At 58.8% G+C, this 21034-nt stretch overlaps 1 protein-coding gene across 3 annotated transcripts in view; it reads right to left on the reverse strand.

Moving 5' to 3' along the window:
* Positions 1-2756: 2756 nt before the first annotated feature.
* The window catches only part of BRF1 (BRF1 RNA polymerase III transcription initiation factor subunit), an 80944-nt gene continuing 62666 nt past the window's right edge, over positions 2757-21034 (reverse strand). Inside the window, exons 8-18 of one of the 3 annotated variants that reach the window (XM_049897664.1) lie at positions 19758-19884; positions 18201-18240; positions 18027-18119; positions 13016-13285; positions 11973-12034; positions 11106-11187; positions 10978-11033; positions 10318-10574; positions 5802-5853; positions 4967-5107; positions 2757-4663 (exon numbers count right to left, since the gene is read on the reverse strand). In XM_049897664.1, coding sequence (XP_049753621.1) covers positions 4472-4663; positions 4967-5107; positions 5802-5853; positions 10318-10574; positions 10978-11033; positions 11106-11187; positions 11973-12034; positions 13016-13285; positions 18027-18119; positions 18201-18240; positions 19758-19884 — 1372 coding nt within the window. In that variant the 3' untranslated portion in view covers positions 2757-4471. Of the gene's footprint in view, positions 4664-4935; positions 5108-5801; positions 5854-10317; positions 10575-10977; positions 11034-11105; positions 11188-11972; positions 12035-13015; positions 13286-18026; positions 18120-18200; positions 18241-19757; positions 19885-21034 lie in introns of all 3 variants that reach the window. The other 2 variants (XM_049897666.1, XM_049897665.1) reach the window with 2 other exon arrangements.

Raw genomic sequence — 21034 nt, forward strand, 5'->3', positions numbered from 1 at the left:
AGACAAGACTTTAGTAGACCTTTGTCTTCAGGGCTTTCCAGCATCTACTTCTCCTCCAGGGAGGGGCACCCTACCTTCCAGGGGTCCTATCTGCAACCCCATTTAGGTGGCATGAGTGGGACAGGTGGGGAGCAGACCCAGGAGGTAGTCAGCACTGGAAGAGGCAGGAGCACAGGCCAGGCTCAGAGCATGGTGGGGCTGGTGCCCACAGAGCTGCTGAATGGGCAGGGCGGCAGACAGCCAGCTCAAGGTGGACAAAGTTGAAAGGACCTTGAGGCCACTGGTGACTGGGTGGCAGCAGAGTGCGGACGGGAGTGACTGTCAGGGACAGCCAGTGGGGATGGCTCTCTGGAGTGGCTGCCTGAGTCAGATACAGAGAGGACCTCCCTCATTCAAGCCTCTCTGTGGACTCTGCCCCGTGGGCTGCCACCAACGCAGGGCTCCAGGAAGGACGGGATGAGAAGGCTCCACGCGTGGCCAGGCCTGCACCTGGCCCTGGGCCCAAACAGCCAGCTCACCCACCGTGAGCACCCACTGAACAAGGGCACTCCCCCAGAACAAGCCCCTCCCCTACGTGGGATGACTCCATGTTCCCGAATAGTGACGACTGGGACTGCACAGAACTGCAGGACAAGTGCCGGCCTCCCACTGCCTGAGGGCACGGGATGGAGGTCAGGGTGTCTGGGGAACAGTGACCGAGACTCCACCATGGCCTGCATGGGCCTCGGGGCCACCCTCAGGGATTCTCAGAGGGAAGCTCTGATGGGGGGGGGGACACTCACGACAGCGTGGGCACCTAGGCTGGGGCCACATCTGCCAGGCTCTGCAGTTCTAGCCCAGGGCCCATTGGGGAGCAACTGGGGTCCCCCACCTCGTTCCGCACAGGATACAGATCTAAATCCAAGCTCACCCCACAGCACATCGCATGCCAGGACAGAGACACACAGGGACACCCCACACTGCACATGTAGGGGTGCATACACAGGCATTAGCTCCTGCCGAGGAACTTCACTGTGGAAGCCCCCCTTCCCATCTCCTGACCTAGGGGGAGGGGGCAGCAGCTCAGGCCAGTGGGGAGGCAGAGCAGCTGGGCCATGGGCTGTACCTGTGGGCAAACCCCACCTGCCAGCCGGCGCCCCTACACTCGGCCTAGGCCACAGGTAGAGGGTAGGAGGGGTCAGGGCCCCAGTCCTCTGTGGGCTGTGGTCAGTACCTATAAGTGTGCATATGGAGGGGCTGCTGTGGTGGCCCACCTGCTGGCTGGGGCAGGCAGTGAGGTCAGGGCTGGTGGGCCAGGCAGGCAACCCTAGGGATAGGGCTTGCTCACCCTGGGATAAAAGGTCAGATTTCAGGTTTCAAGGGGGGACCTGCCTGCTCACAAGGGCCCTCCTGGTCCAACATGCTGGCCTGGCCCAGCTGCCCCAAGGAGCAGTGCCAATGCACCTGACGCCCAGGCCAGCAGCCGCGCCTTGAGCAGACCCTTTGCCCTCCCCTGACGCCCAGCAAGGACACTCCCCAGAACAAGTCCCTCCCCTAGGTGGGATGACCCATCTGTGCCCAGAGTCCCCTCTGAAGGTGGGCACATGTCCTGGCAAAACCCTGGACGCCCCCAGGACTGCTGAGCACATCTCTGGCAGTGACGAAGCCTCCTTAGGTGGTCAGCTGGTGCCTGGTGGCATCCTTGGAGACCCAGGGTAGGCCCCCACGTCCACCTTCTCCCAGGCAGCTGGCATCCCCCCACCACTCTCCGCCCAGGCCTGATCCCAGCCCATCAGCCTCCACTTCATGTGGGCAGAGGCTGGGAGGGGGCTCCCGTCTGCTAGCTATGCAAGGCAGGTGGCCCAGCCTGGAACTCAGCATTATACAGGGACAACTAGATGACAGAGCTGCAACAAAGGGATGTGGCTACAGGAGCTGGGGGGCTCTCCCTCTGTTCCAGGACTGGCTGCCCAGGAGCCGCCAATTCAGAGCAGGCTGCAGGGCCAAGGGGGTAGGTGCCCTGTACTTGCCCGCTCTGAACAAGTTCCAGTGGGACTTAGGCCAATGCAGAGATCACAGCTGGCTGTGGTCATCCTCCATGTGGGGGCATGCACATGGGCCCCAAAGCCACCTGTGGGATGGATGAAGACCTGTGCAGCCCCTGGGGCCCACACATCCCTGCACGCCTGGGGACGGTGGTGATGCCTTGGGGTTTTGACGTCTGCTCTGGGCCCCTTCTCCTCCCCACCTGTCCATCCAGACCCCGTGTGTCGAGGCAGTCATTCCGCGTCCTGTCCTGGCCACCGGCATCTACCCCAGGCTCTGCAACAGTGCACCCACTGCCCCTCCCCCCCCCACTCCCTGCACTCACCCCTATGACGCCCTGGATGGAGCCACCCCACGGAACTGTGAAGCCACCAGCCCTAGTCCAGACATCCACGTACAGCCCCCAGGCATCTGTAGCTCCCTTCACCCTGCACAACTTGGCCTTTTCACCTCTGCCCACACGGCCAGCAGGCCTGGCACAGACACATCAGCACCCCCCCCACCACCACATACCCCAGCTCAGGAAATGGCAGTCTCCCCCAGCTGCTCAAGACAAAACCCTAGGAGTGTCCTTGAGTCTGGTCTTTCCTGCACTCCCCACACCAATCCAATGGCCAGTTCTGCCAACTTTTCCCCAAATGCCCCTACACACCCACCCCCACCTTTGCCCTGAGCCGCCAGCCCTGCCAGCCCTGTCACCGCTGGCCCATCTCTTCACACCCGAGCTCCTCTGCCCACGTTGAGGCCTCCGCACTGGAGCCTGACCGCTGCCCGCTCACATGCCTACACACCACTCTACACCCCTTCACACCCCCTTGTCATCCAGCCGTCACCTCCTCCCGGGGCTCCCCCAACTGCCATGGCAGCCTATGTCTGTCTCCCTGCGCCCCGCCCAGGAGGACACAGCAACAGGTGCTCACCCATTTAGGCTGCCTTGGGGCTCCCAGGGCCTCATTTACACAGCGAACACCAAGATGCCCCACCAGATGGCGGCCCAGGGCTGCACCTGAGACATGGAGTCAGGTCCCTAGGCTGTGCTGGAGCAGGGACTGGCCAGACAGCAGGCAGGGACCTCCCTATGGGAAAGGCTGCCAACAGGGCTAGGGAAGGGTCTGCAGAGTGCATCTGAGCCCTCACCATACACCCTGACCAGACCCAGGTGCACTGACCACATGTCTCACAGGGCACTATGAAGACAGGCAGCCTGCCCCCACCAACACCATGGGGGCAGCCTGGCTCACAGGAACCACAGAGCCTCAGCTGACCACGACTCACTAAAACTGTCCTTCCCAGAGCCTCCCAGGAGTCCCAGGCCTGCTGGCTACAGGTGCAGACTCGGCGGCCAGGTGGCAAAGAGCATGGCCTGCATACAGCTCCCCCACTTGTGTCCAGTGCCCTGGGAGGGGCGGTCCTCTGAGGGCCAGGGTGGTGGGTAAGATGGCCAGCCCCCCACCAAGGCCAACACTGCCCCAAGTGGGTGCTGCCCCACTCCTTGAGCCCCCAGGGGCAGCTTGGGGTGAGAACCATCAGGAGCAACGCACCAGGCTCGGGGTGCCTGCCTGGCCTCCCTTCACGGAAGCTGGGCCTGATCCCAGATCAGAGAATGTGCCCAGTGCTCTTTGCCTCTCTGGCTCTGGGGCCACCTGAGATGTTGTACGAGCTGCGTGTGGCGTCCCCCCGGGGGCTGTGCTCCAGGGCAGTGGGGCCACAGTGCGTACCTCCTGATGGCCTCGGAGCCCGAGTCCGCAGAGCAAGTGGTGCTGGACCGGACTCAGTCCACACTCTGCCCAGGTGTGGCAGGAGGCTGGGCAGCCTTGGGGCTCCTGGGGCAGACGTATATCTGGACTGTACACTGTGGCCCTCACAGCTGCGAGTGGGCCTTGAGGTGGCAGGGGTGTTGCCCCACTTGAAGGCTAGGGGCCTGGAGAGGGGCTGCAGCGTGAGGGGCAAAGGGTGCCTGCGATCCACCCTCCTAGGCCCTGCAGCTTCCCCTTGGGGCCACACGGCTCTGGACCAGCGAGGCTCCCAGATCTGGGGGACCACTTGGCCCCACCGAGCTCACCACAGATAGCTGGCTGTCCACCAAGTACCCACTGCCTTGCCTGATAGGCACCCTGAGTGCCAGTTTCTTGGGACCTGGCCAGGAGGTGGAGGTGCACAGAGCACCCTCCACCAGTTGCTGTGTGGGACTGAGATCAGGGCGCGGGGCTGGGGGGTGGCAGGGCCGAGGGCAGGGTGCAGGGCTAAGGGACAGGCCAACCCCACTCCACTCTAGGACAATGGTGACCTCCTATGCTCGGGCCCAAGAGTGATGGTCAGTGATCCGAGGGCAGACCTGAGGCCGGTGTGCAGGCAAGAGTGACCAGACACAGGAAGACATTGGTCCAGCTTCCCTGCTGGGTGGAAATGCTCCTTACATTGCTCAAAACATGATCCCAACAGGAAACTACCACAAAGGCCACATGGCTATGGGTGGGCCAGGGCAGATGCCGCCTCTTGTCACCGAGTCTCTTGCCCACCCTGCCTGGGAGCCATGGATGTTCTGCAGACCGAAGCCATGTCCACTGCCAAGTGCAGCCGGCCCAAGTGTGGGACCCATGTCAATAGCCGTCATCGTCGTCACCGTCACAACCATAATCTGCAGAGCACAGGGGACAGTCACGTCAGGGGAAAGAGCAGCCCAGCGCTCCCCTCACCCCTCCCAGCCCCCTGCCCCTGGGCTCCCCTCCCGTCTCCCTGCCCACTTCCCCTCCTTCCCCACGTCCCCCCCAATCCCACCCTCCCCACCCCAAGGATTCCTCCCTCCCCCTCCTTGGGGGCCCACCCCACACCAATTCAGAGTTTCCTTCCAGGGCAGGTGGTGGCTGCCCTCCTCCCTCGGCCCCCAGCCCACCCGACCCACCCACCCACCATTGCTACCCATCATCTGCAGGGCGCTCACGCAGGGTTCGCCCTCCTCCTCCTCGGCGTCATCCTCGTCCACATCCTCGTCGGGGTGATAAGACACTGGCCCGCTCTCCACCACAACGGCTGCCGGCCTCACAGGCTCAGCACCAGGGGCCGGGGGGCTGGAGACCATGGCCTGGAACAGGGGAAGTGCACTGTGGGACAGCTGTCAGGCCCGGCCGCCCCCTACCCCACTCTTTTTTTTTTATTAATTTTTATCGTGCTTTAAGTGAAAGTTTACAAATCAGGTCAGTCTCTCACACAAAAATTTACATACACCTTGACATACACTCCTAATTGCTCTCCCTCTAATGAGATAGCACAGTTCTTCACTCTTTCTCCTCGTGTCCATTCGGGCAGCTTCTGACCCCCTCTGCCCTCTCATTTCTCCTCCAGACAGGAGATGCCAACAGAGTCTCATGTGTCCACTTGATTCCAGAAGCTCGTTCTTCGCCGTTATCATTTTCCATCCCCTATTCCAGTCCAAACCCTGTCTACCCCACTTTTGAAGGCACTGTGTGGAGCACGGCTGCCCACCCTGACCACCTCAGGGAGCCCACCCTGCCCGCTCCAGCCCTGGGCTCCAGCTGCCTGCTGCTGTCCTCCAGTGCTGGGCACACGTGGTGGCTGCCACCAAGGCCCAACAGGGAGGGCATGGGCTCGGGTCCCTTGTCATTCCTGGCCACATTCCTGCCCCCCTGCTCCTGTGGAGCCAGGAGGGGTTGCAGCCCTCTTTGCCAGGGCCTACTCTCCTCAGCCCACCAGATGTGGATAGCCCCAGGGTCGGGGAGCTGCCCAGACCACGGCCCCGCCCACCCCCGACAACACACCTCTCTGAGGGCCGCCTTCTTGGCTGGCTGGGCAGACACCAGAGGCCTCAACCTGAAAGGAAGCACAGGCAAGGCCTCAATGCCAGGGCACAATGACAGGACGCTAAACACATGCCCCATTGCACGGCCGTGCGGGAGGCCCCAGGCAGCAGATACTCCCACAGCACACGCACTTGGGTGCAGGAGGGCACTCTTGGGGCTGGTGGGGAGGACCTGGTGCCCACCCCGTGTTCCCACCCAGCACTGTCCTGGTGGCATGGAGCACCATGTGAGTGCCACTATCTCCAAAGATGTCACTCCAGAACCATGCTGGTGCCATCAGCCGCCACTCCATGTGACCCTGCCCGGGCCCAGTGCCTTCCCCACCGCCTCTCAAGTGATGGCTCCACTTTCACCCCTCCCCCCACTGCCGTGTTGCCCTCAGTCACAAGGCCCCTTGATCCCCAATATCTCTAGTCCATCCACGACAGTCTGTCCTCGCTCCCTGGAGGTGGCCGAGCCCTCCTGGCTGCTCTCAGCCCCTAGTGTCATTGCGTGGCACGGATCCAGTCAGGCTACCCCTGGCTTAAACCCTTTAGTACCCCTGCATGCCTGCTCTGAGGGATGGCCTGCCCACCCTACCCTGGTCCCACTTACCCTCCTGCCCTTAAGTCCCTGGACCATCACACACCCTCCAACCACGGGCCCCTAGCACGTCCTTGTGGCCTATGACCCCAGCTTATCCAGCCCCGGTGTCCTGAGGCTCCTGCCTGCAGCCCCTCAGCCCTACCCTACGTTCTTGCCAGGGATCTTGTCTGACAGGGTCCTACACACGTTCATGCGTGTTCTGTCCAACCCGCTCAGCACTGCAGCCGACAGCTCCTCATGCCCTTGTGGGTGGGTGGTTAGTCACCTCCTATCTTTCACCTTTCCCAACAATGTGGCGATGGGTGTTCCATAACCGGGCTCCCTATGCCCAGGAGGAGTGCCTCCAAGGGGGGCACAGGGCCAGGGGGCGGGGTCACCCTCACACAGTGAGACACTTGGGCTGCCATAGGGTGGGGGCGCAGAGGGCACCGGGGAAGGCAGGGACACTGGGGATGGTGGGCGGGGAGCATGGGGGGTGCAGACCTCAGAGTAGCTGCCAATGTTACGAGATGTTCCAGTTTACCCAATGAAACGGGAAATCCTGAGTTTTCTATGAAAGCTTCTGATTTTCTGTACTGGCAGCTAATTCAAATCTCACTTAAACCACCACGCCAGCCAAACGAATGACACCTGGGGCAGGGTCAATGCACGCTCATAAATACCTGAAGAACAATAAAGAATTAGAGCCAAGACACCCCGCCTGGCTACCTCTGGCCGTGGTATGCTGAACTGTGACATCTCAAGCCCCTGACCCTGTGGGCCAAGGCCCCAGCAGTGGGCTCCCTGCCACCCCACTTCTAGGAAGTACGTGGAGGGCATGGCAGCGGCCCTGTGTGGAACCCCTTCTTGGGTCCCGTTCAGTCCACCCCCTCGCACCTCCCACTGGTAATGCCACAGGAGGAGAGGAGCCTTTTTTTTGGTTTGTTTTTGTTCTGGGTTTTTTTTTTTTTAAATAATTTTTATTGTGCTTTAAGTGAAAGTTTACAAGTCAGTCTCTCACACAAAAACCCGTATACACCTTGGTTAAAAAACTCCCAATTACTCTCCCCCTAATGAGACAGCCGCTCTCTCCCTCCACTCTCTCTTTTCGTGTCCATTTCACCAGCTTCTAACCCCCTCCACCCTCTCATCTCCCCTCCAGGCAGGAGATGCCAACATAGTTTCAAGTGTCCACCTGATCCAAGAAGCTCACTCCTCACCAGCATCCCTCTCCAACCCGTTGTCCAGTCCAATCCATGTCTGAAGGGAGAGGAGCTTTTTAAGACATTTATTTGCTCCCCTTGGCCAGAGAGGCCTGAACGTCCCCCCACGGCACCTGCCACCCCTACTTCTACCAACACCCCCCTTCCTCGGAGTCTGCCCCCGCAGCCTGCAGCACCCTGCCTCGGGGTCCAGACCCTGCAGGCATACAGACTGTTCACAAGAGACAGGGCCACCCAGAACCTGGAACTGGGGCGGGGGGCCCACCTCAGAGCTCCAGCAGCCCCCTCACTTTCAGGAGCCACTCTGGGGACCCAGCCCATAGTCGGCTCCCTTGTCTGCAGGGCCCTCAGAGCTAACCTGCATCGCTCCCTCCAGGGTTTGTCACTGGTGGACAGGACAGAGGGTTGGGGGCAAGGGGGGCCACAGCCCCATCCTATGCCCTCCGTCTCCCTGCTGGCAGACCAGAGAGGACAGCACCGGCCACCACTGCTCAGACCCCGGTGCCATCCACCCAGTGCACCACATACTACCGAGGAGCCCTGGTCCACAAGGGTGCTCACGTGGGATCCCACCTAACATGGGGCTGCTCTGCTCCCTCGGGGCTGGTCAAGAGCCCCCAGTCCGCCCCCAGGGAGGATACTTCTCCTCCTACTGGCTTGAGAGGACTGGCCCTGGCACACCCTGGGAAGCAGGCCCCATTTGGAAGCAGTCATGCTGGAGTCCATGGGGACCCCGGCCCCAAGACTGCTCCTCCCTAGCACAGCAGCCAGAGTCCTGCCGTAGCCCCACACTGAGGTTGTGGGGCGCTGCCATCTGGGGTTGGGTCTGTCAAGTCTCCCCAGTCTGTCCCCGTCCCCAAAGACCCAGCGGTCTAGACAACATGCCCCGTCTGACCAGGCACACTGGCCTGGCCAGCATTCGGGTGCCCAGTGCAGATTCCAACTGGAAACATCTGACCACAGCAGGACCCCACTGAGGTGCGGGTACTGGCCCCCAACCTGGAGAGCCAGGGAAGCCTCTGTTTGCCTTCTGGGGGGTGTGGGTGGCCCCTGGCCTGTAGGCTGGGAATCTTATAACAACTCGTATCAGGTGCCAGGCAGAGGAGACCCCTTGTGGAGGGCACGGGAGGGACAGAAGCAAGCCTGAGAAGACTCTGAGGCTCCATGATGATCTGGGAGGAGTCGCAAGAGAGGGAGACAGGACCCATGGAGACTTGGATGGGGGGCCGCCCCCCTTTAGTTTTAAGGAAACTTCCCGCCAGGCCCTAAGGCCTCTTCCAGGACATGAAATACTCAAACTCAGATCCCGGCTACTCAGAAAGATCAATGGGTTTCTGAGGCAGGAAGCAGTACCCATGCACGCTCACACGCACGCACACACACACGCACACATGCACACACACATGCACACACACCTCCCACGCTCTGAGGCAAGGGTGCTCGGGTAGCCCTGAACAGGAGGCATCCCCTGCCTGGCCAAGACAGCTGCGTCTGGGTCTCAAGCGGGCCCTCGTGCAGACTCAGCCTGGCCTAGCCCCACGCGACAGAAGTCGGGAAACCCTTCCTATACAGATGGTGACGTTAGGCCAAACCAGAACCCAAAGGGTCTCAGGAATGGTGCTGGGTAAGGCCCCTCACTGCCAAAGCCACCCTGTGAGTCCAGGGCCAGGGCAGGTGGAGGAGGTCTAGAGCTGGCGGCTGTCCCCAGAACACGGGGTGTTCGGAGCGGAGTCAAGGCCTCCCCACCAGCCACCTCCCTGCTTGTGCCGCTGCCCCAATAAATACAGGGAAAATGACAAGGCCAATAGCCTAGCAAAAATACGCAAGGACTTGGGTAGCCAAGTCACATAAAAAGTGCTACAAAAGGGTTTTAAACATATGAAAAGATGTTCAAGCAACTTAAAACAGTTTTCCCTTCTCTGATGAGCCGTGCCAGGAACGTGGTGACGGTCTGAGGACAGGAGGTGGGTGCAGCCCCACCAAAAGAAACTGGCAGCCATTGCAGAATCGCCCTGTGCAGTGCCACCCCCTGCCTCCAGGGCTGTTCCAGGACCTCGCAGGCCAACAAGGCCCCACAGCTGGGATGGTGAGACCAGGCTGGCACGTGTGGCCAGCAGCTTGTGCACCTCCAGCAGCACACTGGGCCGGCATAAGGATAGCCAAGGATGACCCAGGTGTGGCAGGGCCATCAGGCCCAGGGGCACAGAGAGAGCAAGCTCTGATGCGGGCCTTCCGCTGCAAAGCACAGGCATCCTAGCGCCAAAGACATACTCCCCTCTGATTGCGTCCACTGCTACCCTGAGAGAAGCCCCTAGAGACGAGCTTCTCCCCAGGCATGCCCCCGCGCTCCCCACTTCCCCAGCACACAAAGGGTGTCCTGCAGGCCCCGGGGAGCCCCCCTCCGAGTGCCTGATCGCCTTCTGGTAGATGCAGCCCCCACCTGACACGGCCCCTTGGAGGCCCTGGAAGGACACGGGGCCCTAGGAGCCCCTCAGCTGATACCCACACTCACACGCTAGCCAGGCCTGGGGGTCAGGTGCCATGCCTCACACAGCCAACACCTACACCCTCCCAGGCGCAGGTGGGTGATACCTTCTCACGCACATGCAGCTGTGGGCCTGGCTATGGGGGGCACTCCAAAGCCTGACCCCCTGCCCCCAGGGCCCGAAATCCCCACCACACAGTACCTCTTCCCCCCGCTGGCGGCAGAGTTGGCTGCGCTCCGGCTGGCTGGCGTCCTCCTCCGTGACAACTTCCTAGCACCGGCCGGCCCCGGCAGCCCCTCATCCTCCCCAGGTGGGCCACCCCCGCCTGTGCTGTTGAGGTCCCGCAGCACGTGGTAGTTGATCTTGCTGGAGATCTTCTTCTGCTCCAGCATCTTCTCGATGGCCTCGCCCGCCGTGCTGGCCTGGATTGGCTCCCGCTTCTTGCAGGACTTCTTTGGCTGTGTCGGGCACAAAAGGAAGGACTGCAGGGGGTGCAGGCCCTGCTGCTGGGGGTGGGCTGGGCTCCCTCGGTGCCACTGGACAGAACACCAGGGCTTGAGAAGCTTCCAGAACTCACAACTCAGCAGAGGACCCACAGGACTCCCCTCACACCCAGGTGTCCTGCCTCGCCAGCATGTCCTGCTGACCCCTGTGGCCTGGACGCTGGGGCCCTTGCCTGCCTAGCCCTCAGTTGGAGACTCTTGCCCGTCCCCTGGCTGGGGGACATTATGCCTTCCCAGGACTGCAGACACCCAGACGCAGTCCTCGGCCAGCAGAGATGCCCGGGCTGCACCCCAGGGGCCCAGGGGAAGGTCTCCCACCCCGCAGACACAGATGTACTAGCGGCGCAGGCGGCTCTACCCTGTGCTCCCTGTAGATGCCGAGCTCCTTCTCCTTGGCAATCCTGGCTTCTTTCTCTGAAAGACCAAGAGCTGTAGGTCAGGGGGGCCCTCCCCAGCCGATGGTAGGGGGCCCGCCCACGAGCTTACCCCTCTGTTCCCGTAGGTACTCTGCGTTCTCACGCATCCATAGCTCGGCCTTCACGCGGGCCTCCGCCTCGTCCAGGATGTACTGTGCAGGCACAGGGAGGACGTCAGCCCCACGGCACATACCGGCGTTCTGGGGTCCCTCCTACACTGAGCCTTGATCCTGCTCACACCTTCACGTGGCGCAGGGTGGAGGCAGCAGGCCACTGGCCCCAGAGCATGGGAAAAGGTACGGCCTCCACCCTCCTGCCCACTCAGCACCAAGACCATGCTGCACTCTGGGGTGGGGCCCAATGCACATCGGGGCGCAAGGCCCCACCAGGTAGTGAGGGACACGAGCGAGTGACGAGACCATAATGCACTCAGGAACAAGCAGGCAGCCGTGGTCATGTGTGGTCACGCTTCTTTAAACAGAGTTGGAGAGACTTCTCCCTCACAGCGGACAAGAACTGGAGGCACAGTGCTGGCCCGAGTCACCCGAGTGCCTGGGCCTTGGAGGCAGTGCCCTGCTGTGGCTGGACACTGTCCTGAGCAGAAGGACCAGGCAGTCATGTGCCCGTACAATGGTAAAGGCCGCCCTGCAGAGCGAAGGCCCTGGAAGGGGTGTGGGCCCCAGGGGTTCCAGGGGCTCACACTGCCTAAGGCTGCCCGGACCTAAAATTGGGATGAGGGAGCTCAGGGGCCTAGCAAAGCCACAAGGTGGGAAATGACAAGAGCGCTCCATGCAGGGGGTGGCCAGTGTCCAGGGGAAACAGCAAGCCCCCGAGAGGCACCAGGGAGCAGCAGCCCTGGGCTCAGGAGGGCAAACAGGCCAGCCCCGCCCCCGTGCCCAGCTGACCCCGGACTGCACATGGGGTGACAACAGCTTACTCTGTCAATTTCGAGGTCATCGATGCCACTAAGGTCCAGTTCACCATCCTCCAGGGTGTCTTCTAGAGGGGAGCACAACCGTCAGCTCATGGGGGTGAAGGCTGGTCAAACTTCACAGATAACCCCTGGCCAACGAGCTCCTAGCAGCCACGGCCCCGCTCTCTTTGCACCCACAGAATCCCTCTGAACGGGTGAAGGCTGGTCCAACTTCACAGATACTCCCGGCCAACGGGCTCCTACCACCCAGCCCCGCTCTCTTTGCACCCACAGAATCCCTCTGAACGCTACGCACCAAGACAAGCCACATCCCTGAGAACTACCATAGGGGAGCTTCTCATGTCATGGCCCGAATGAGGGAGCCAGGGCACTGACCAGAGCCACCAAGGGACTGTGGAGGCCCCAGCTCAACTGGGGACCCAGGAATCCTGGGCCCCGACAAAACGGGGGGTAAGAGGACACAGCAGCTGGCGAGGCCAAGGGTTCCCATTGCAGCGCCCACAGGCCAGGGCACAACGAGGGCAGTCCCAGGTGCAGAGCTGCCATTCTCACAGGGGCTGCGCCCTCCCACTTGTGCGATATCCGGGTACCCTCTTCTCCACAGCCCCTCACCTCCATCAAGTCCTATCACCCCAGACTCCACGTGACACACCCTGTCAGTTCTGTTATTGGGGTCTGTGAAGTAGTCCTTCACACTGCTCCAGCTGGGCAGCCCCACCCACCCTCGGCACCATGCTTGGCACCATGAGCCTTTAATCCCCACGTGCCCCGGGGCGGGGGGCCAGCAGTGTCCTAAAACACCATGCCTCAAAAACAGCTGGCTGTGGAGGGAGGGCCAAGAGGGGGGTGTCTCCACATCCTCCGCCGCCCACCACGCACCCTCTTGGCTCAGAAAGGCCCTGAGACCTCCTGCCAGCTGCAACCCTTTCCACCTACGATGCTCCCCACCCAAAGAGCCCCGCTCCTGCCCTCCACTTGAAGAGCCCCCTCCCCGCCCTCCACTTGAAGCAGCCCTCCTTTCTCCGGCCCCCCTCCCCAGCACTCACTGGGGTCCCGGCTCGGGGAGGAGATACACTCTCGGATGGACTCTGAGATGCCCAGGCTGGCCGCTGTGGGCAGGGGCCCGAGCAGGGACTCCAGGGCAGGGGGCCGGCTCCCCTCCTCCGTGCCCCCGGCTGATTCTGAATTGCTGGGCAGGCCATCACCAAGGAGCTCCCGGTAAAAGTCCTTGTTGAGGTGGCTGGCAGCAGCCTCCAGCTCCTCGTCCTCCGCATCCTCCTCGCCAAATAAGCTGGATACGGTGTCCTCAATGGAGCCTGGGGACACATTTCACACATCTGTTAACCAGGTGGAGGGCCACAGCCAAGGACGACCCTTCGGTATAGCCCCTCCTCTAACCTTTACGAGGCAATTTCTCTGCAGGTCTAAACAACCTCGAGTGGGAGCGTAAGACCACAGGCTGCCCTCACTCAGTGGGTAGCGAGGTCCTTCTGACAAAGGGTTCTGGACACCTGACACCCACATGCGAAAGAATGACCCTTGACCTGCACTGCACACACCTCACACAAACACGAACTCCCTGTCAGACCTGCACCCCACATGCCACACATACACTCTGTCAGACCTGCACCCCACATATCACACACAAACACACTCCCATCAGACCTGCACCCCACACACCGCACACAAACACACTCCCTGTCAGACCTGCACCCCACATACCACACACAAACATACTCCCTATCAGGCCTGCACCCCACACACCACACTCCCTGTCAGACCTGCACCCCACATACCACACACAAACACACTCCCTGTCAGACCTGCACCCCACACACTGCACACAAACACACTCCGTCAGACCTGCACCCCACACACCCCATGCAAACATGAACTCCCTGTCACTGACCCAAATGTGAGAGCTCAAACTACAAAGCTTTAGAAGAAAACAGAGAAAAAAATCTTTGTGACCTTTGATTAGGTAAAAATTTCTCAGATACAATACTAAAAGCACAATCTATAAAAGAAAACACTGGTCAATTGGATCTTGTCAAAATTAACCTCTGCTCTTTGAAAGACGCTGGGGTAAGAGAATGAAAAGACAAGCCACCGACTGGGAGAAATTATTTGCAAACAACATATCTGACGGAAGATTTATATCCAAACATATACGAACACACAGTCCAATAAAAAATGGGCAGAAGACTTGAACAGACACTTTGCTAAAGAAGATACACGGCAGGGGCAAATAACTAGTGAAGAGATATTCATTACCACTAGTCTTCAGGGAACTGCACACCTACTAGAAAGGCTAACGTTCAAGGGCCTGACCACACCCAGTGTTGCCGAAGGTGTCGAAGGACTGGAGCTCTCACAGACTCCCGGTGGGAATGCAAAAAACGGTGCGGCCACTGCGGAAGACCTCTACCTACCAGAACATGGGCATACTGAGTGATTTAGAGTCAGGAAAGCTGTGGGTCAGGGTTGTATCCTTTCCCCTTACCTACTCAATCTATACACTGAGCAAATAACCCGAGAAGCTGGACGATATGAAGAACAGGGCATCAGGATTGGAGGAAGACTCATTAACAACCTGTGTTATGCAAATGACACAACCTTACTTGCTGAAAGTGAAGAGGACTTGAAATACTTACTAATGAAGATCAATGACCACAGCCTTCAGTGTGGATTACACCTCAACATAAAGAAAACAAAAATCCTCACAACCGGACCAATAAGCAACATCACGATAAACAAAGAAAAGATTGAAGTTGTCAAGGATTTCATTTTACTTGGATCCACAACACAACACCCATGGAAGCAGTAGTCAAGAAATCAGACAATGTATTTGCATTGGGCAAATCTGCTGCACAAGACCTCTTCCAATTGTCGAAAAGCAAAAATGTCACCTTGAAGACTAAGGTGCACCTGACCCAAGCCTTGGTATTTTCAGTCGCCTCATATGCACACCAAAGCTGGAAAACGAATATGGAAGACCGAAGAAGAATTGAAGCTTTTGAATTATGGTACTGAAGAAGAATATTGACTATACCATGGACTGCCAAAAGAACTAACAAATTTATCTTGGAAGAAGTACAGCTAGAATGCTCCTTAGGATTGAGGATGGTGACACTTTGTCTCAAATACTTCGGACATGTTATCAGGAGGGATCAGTCCCTGGAAAAGGACATCATGGTTGGTAAAGTAGAGGGTCAGCTAAAAAAAGGAAGAGCCTCAAGGAGATGGATTGACACAGCAGCTGCAACAGTGGGCTCAAGCATTAACAAGGATTGTGAGGATGGCGCAGGATCAGGCAGCGTTTCATTCTGTTGTGCACAGGGTCGCTGTGAGTCGGAACTGACTCAACAGTCCATAACAACGACAACGTGAGAACCGGAGGTGATGGATACGTTCACTGTTGTAGACTGAATCGTGTCACTCAAAAACATGCACTGTAAATCCTAACCACTGGTGGCATAGTGGCTACGCCCTCAGCTGCTAACCAAAATGTCAGCAGTTCGAGCCCACCAGCTGCTCTGAAGGAGGAGGATGTGGCAGTTTGCTCCTCTAAAGATGTACAGCCTTGGAAACCCTATGGGGCAGTTCTACTCTGTCCTATAGGGACTGACTATGAGTTTGGAATCATAGTTTGTGTATACCTGTGGATGTGATCCTATTTGGAAAAGGGGTTTCTTTGTTATGTTAATGAAGCTGTAACCAGTGTAGGGTATGTCTTAAACTGATCACTTTTGAGATAAAAAAGAGCAGGTCAGGCACAGAGACAAACAAATAGAAAAGTGGGAAAGATGGAAACCAGTGGAGGTTTCCAAGGAACACTAGGAACTCTAGGGAAGCAGAGACTAGGACCTTCCCCTAGAGCGGACATAGAGCCTTCCCATGGAGCCACTGCCTGAATTTGGACTTCTAGCCTCCTAACTGTGAGAAACTGGAGCCCTGGTTGCACACTGGTTAAAGCATTCGGCTGCTAACCAAAAGGTCAGTGGTTCAAACCCACCAGCCACTCCGCAAAGAGCCCCCTTTGTCCCTGTGCTGACCCTCAGCTTCCCCTCTGCACAGCAGCAGTGTGAGGCTGGGCAGGGGTCTCTGCTCTGTCCACCACGAGGCCCCAGAGGCCAGGACGGAGCCAGCAGGCTAGACACACGCTGTCTACTTCTGAAGGTAGGTGTTATTGCCCACTCTGGTTATTTCTTCCTCTACCCCTCAACTTCATCAGCCCCCAGCCCCACTTCCTCCATCAGGCTGGCCTTGCTCTCCTCACAATGTCCCCTGGTAAGTCACCATTGAGTGACACTCCTAAGAGGGAAAGTGTGCAGTTGAGGACCTGCAGTGATCAGGCCTGAGACCCACAAGTGTGGACGACAGCCCCATGCCAGCCAACACTCAGCCATACCATGGGCTAGGAAATCGTCTGAGGAAGGGCCTTGCTGACTGCCCAGGCAGATGTGGGTGTCAGGGTGGGACGACATGTGGCAATGACAGAAATCACCAAAGCTGGGCAGCATGAAAGTTGGGGGTCTGTCCCTGTGGGCCTCGCTGGAGAAGCCATGTATGGGGCACCCTGAATGCCTGTAGACAGGGCACCCTGAAAGCGTGGATGAGGCACCCTGGACACCATAGGGGGCAGCACCGTCAGGGCAGCTGGTCAGGGATGTGGGGAAGGAGCGGTGCGCCACTGTCAGGGCAGGTGCTGCAGAAACTGCCTGGGAGCCAGGACCAGAGGAAGCACACAAAGACGACCACGAAAGCCAGCACAGACATCCTGGGTTCAGAGGCCTGCATGCAAACGAGGTCTTCAGGTAGGTGTCAAACAGCCTAGCACAAACACTAAAAGGAGGGTTCTCGGATTGGGCCAAAACGCTGACCCAGTTCTCTGCTGTGTGAAGGGGTGAGTGTGGACTTGGGGGTGGGGGCCCGGCCAGCAGACACGGAGCAGACTGCCAATGGCCCTGACCACTCCACGCTGCATACCAAACCCACACCAGCAGGTCAGAAAGACGGTGGGAGCCCCAGAAGGAGCAGTGGACGTTGGTCAGCTCACACGGTCCTCAAGCGACAGACAGGACAAGACATGAGAGTTCAGAATTCACTAATCACCCAGCAAGAAGCCTGGATTAGAGCCACGCACTTGGCAGACAAGCTATTCCCCTGGAAACGAGGGCAGCCTTCCTCTCAACTGCTCACAGATCGCGTTCAAACTGGCCACAGGCGGGTCACAAAAACCAACAGCTCCATAAAGCCACAAAAATATTGTCTGGTTACCACACCATAAAAGCAGAAACTAACAATAAAATCAGAAAACAAAAGCCCTCCCCACCTTCAACTGTAAAACTCTCCCATAACAACTCTCAGGCCCAAAGAGAAAACCCCCCGAGAGCAGAGACCTGAGAGAGCACCCACCTCCTAGCGGAAGGTAGGGACCATGCTGAGATGACTCTCGGGGGGAAAAGGCCTCGCCCTAAGTATGCACAGCCACAAACATGTCACGGCGAGTGAGCCGCATGTTAACCCTAAAACGTCAGGAAACAACACGAGCTTGGCTGAGGGAGAAGGCAGACTCGAGGAGGCAGCAGAAACAGTAAGTCAATACGAAAGCGAGTTTAAGGGGAAAACTGATAACCCCGGCTGAAAAAGCATAGAAAACAAAAGTATACACACTAAGAAACGATAACAAGGAAAAGAACACAGAAACAACCAGATTGGGAGTGTCGTAGGGCGCCTCGGCCTGGGTGAGGCAGCCTGGCCCTCGAGGGCAGCTCAAGGGGAATGTGAACATGTGATGGTCTGGGCACGGGGCTGGTGGCTGTGGCTGGACAGAGGCTGGGCATCAGTCAGGGTGGGGACGGAGCAGGGGCCAGAACTGAGACAACGGGTGGTGCAGGGTGTCCAGGAAGTACAGCGTGTCAGGACCAGAGGGCCACAGGCCTGGACAGGACTCCATGACAAAGACCACGTGGTTGCACGGGGAGGGGGGGATGGGGCGCTGAGGCAGCCCTGGGTGCTGACCCTCACACGGCCTGTGGGGCAGGCTGAGCTCACCGTCTTTGGCCAGGGTGGCGAGGGCCCCCTTCGCCTTCGGCCGGCTGCTTTCTAGCTCAATCTCGATTGCGTCCTGGTAGCTGCAGATCTCACCTAAGTAATGAATTAAAAATAAGCAAAAAACCCACATTTCAAGAGAAACTGAAGTCTCTGATGGTAGGGCCCGTTAGCTACCTTCAACTTCCTCCAGCTGCTTTGACAGGACTTGTTCCAGCTGAAAGAGAGGAGGCGGCTGTCAGGACAGGAGGTGAGCTTGTGCACGGGCATCTCCTATACCCGCGGGGTGCTGTGAGGACAGGAGGTAAGGTCGTGTATGGGCATCTCCTATACCTGCGGGGTGCTGTGAGGACAGGAGGTAAGGTCGTGCATGGGCATCTCCTATACCCGGGGGTGGGGGGCGGTAAGGACAGGAGGTGAAGTCGTGCACGGGCGTCTCCTGTACCGGAGAGGGGAGGGTGGGCCGTCAGGATAGGAGGTGAGGTCGTGCATGGGCATCTCCCGTATCCAGGGGGCTCAGCACATGCCTGCCACTCCCCAGCACTGGCCCCGCCATGCAGTGGACACACATCAAGGCAAGTACAACGGGCCAGGTCACGTGGGGGCAGGAGGCACCACAGTGTGAAGGGAGGGAGGAGCTGGTGAGCACCCAGCAGAGGCTCAGGACCTCAGGAGACAGGGAGACCCAAGGGCCCTTCTGCCCACAGGAGGCCCCCAGTACGACACGGCCTTGAGAACAGGCAACCCCGTGTGAGGACGTCGGTTGTGCTGGGACGGGGGCTTGGCAGGCAGGTCTGAAGCTCTCCCACTACCCCCAAGCACCTCGCAGACTGCCACCCCTGCTTTCCGTGGAATGGGAATGAAGGGCTTTCCCAGCCGTCCCAGAGAGGGCTCAGGGCGCGGAGCCTGGCTGGGGACTGGGCGCCGGGGCTCACTGCTCATCACTGTCACTCAGTCAATGGGAGTGGCCCAACCAGAAACCTAGACAGTGGGGACCCCTGGGCTGGCCACAGAAAACGACAGCCCAGGAGCCACCTGCCTGAGAGAACAACTCCCTGTAGGCACCTGAGCCTCCCCAGCAGCCCACCGCCACCCAGCCCCCTCTGCTGACCACCACGCTGAGTAAAGCCCACCCCCAAAGACCAGTCCTACACCTGCTCCAGCACTCAGTGGGGACTCGGCTCTGCACTACAGTGACCCAGGAACGGCCACTTCCTAAAGGGCACCCAGGCCGGCTGGGGCTGGAAATCCCAAAGCTGTTCTTCCAGAGCCTCCACCCTGAGTTCTCAAACCCAACCCCTAAGCCGGCCCCTGAGTTCTCAAATCCAACCCCTAAGCCGGCCCCTTTCTTGGTAGCAGCCTCAGTCACAATGGCTGTTTTAGAAGACCTCTGTACTCCCCAGGCGGCTGTGCGGCTTTTCTGCTCGCGCAAACTGGCAAATGTTCCAGAAAGGAGGAGCCATCTAGACATCCTCACAACAGCAAGTGTACGGCCCCACAGTCTCCTCAGTGGCAGAGACCGCCACCACACCCCAGGCTGCAAACCCCATACTCAGGGGCTGCCCACCACTGCCTGTGACCTCTGTCCTTGGCAGAAATCTGACCCCACAGGGGTCCCGGCTGGGTTTGCGTGGTCATGAGTCACCACGCGAGGGTGGCAGCAGGTGGGAACCCTGAAGCCGTGAGCGCTGTGGGGATGGTGCCGTGATGACGCCCGTGGTGCCCGGTGCCTACCTGCTTCATCCGCAGCTTCCTCTGGCCCGCCGTGTACGAGGGGGGGTCACACTCCTCCTCCAAGTCAATCCTCATGAACTCATCGATGGTCAGCTGACTGGTCGGGGTGTCTTCAAATTCGGTGAGTCTGAAACAGACAAGGGGGTCACGCCTGACACCCTGAAATCAGCTGTTTACCAGATGGCCCCCGGCATGTGGATGCCGCACTCAGCTCAGGAGCAGGCTGCTTTCTGGCAGCTTTCGGTCCCCACTCTATCCTGCTGACAGCTCGGCTCCTGGGGGGGCGAAACCCTGCAGGCCCCTCGCTGCTGCCAATGTGTGACGCCAAGTCCCTGGTCAGCAGACCCCCTTTGTAGAGGTCCCCAGCAGCCACAAGCCCGCACTGGCAGGTGGGACTCTGCCAGGGTGAGCAACTGAAGGCTGATTCGATCAACCTGGTCAACTTTCTACATTTCAGAAACTTTTCAAAATGCTTAATAAAGGTTTTTAAAGAGAATTAAAAAAAAAAAAACATAAAAGTGCCACCAAGTCAATTCCAGCTCATGGCAAGCCCATGTACGTCAAGGTGGAACTGTGCTCCGTAGGGTTTGCAGGGGCTGATTTTTCAGAAGCAGACCACCAGACCGTCCTCCTGAGGTGCTTTTGGTTGGCTTGAACCTCCAACCCTTCAGTTAGCAGCTGAACACATGAGCTGTTTGCACCACCTGGGGGCCCCTAAAGAGAATCAGAAGTGAAATATTTAAAGCAAAATAGCTCTCCATCTGCCTCTGAAAGCTGCTACAGGGCACGCTCTCAGATGAAAAGCAACTGTCGTGCTTCCGGTTCACGGTAAATACGGCGGCAATTATAAGTCTGCCACCACCTCCGTGGCTGCGTTTATCCTGTCAAAGTCCTTACATGCTGCTGCCACTCAGGATGCGATGGGAGGAGACCCTGGACTCACTGAGCAGGTACAGGGCTGCTGTGCACAGTCTGTTAAATGTTAAATGTCCCCTGCCTTCTGTGGACAGGAGGCCCTCCCCTTTAGCCCCAGCTTCCCACTGAGAGTCAGCCACTATGGGTCCTCGAGGTCCAGGGCAGCCACCTGAGCCTGAGGCCAGCTACTTGGACTGCTATTCCCATTGCCCCTTCTGCCTGCTTCCTGTTCCTGCAAGGGACGCATCCACACCTTAGCCTGGACAACAGAGAGAAGCACCAGGATGGGAAGGAGCACAGCTTCAGGATGACGTGCAGGGGAGGTCCGAAAGCCCTGCACAGAGCAGTGCCCCAGGCCAGAC

The sequence above is a fragment of the Elephas maximus genome, chromosome 10, assembly GCF_024166365.1.
Source record: "Elephas maximus indicus isolate mEleMax1 chromosome 10, mEleMax1 primary haplotype, whole genome shotgun sequence".
Classification (NCBI taxonomy): Eukaryota; Metazoa; Chordata; class Mammalia; order Proboscidea; family Elephantidae; genus Elephas; species Elephas maximus.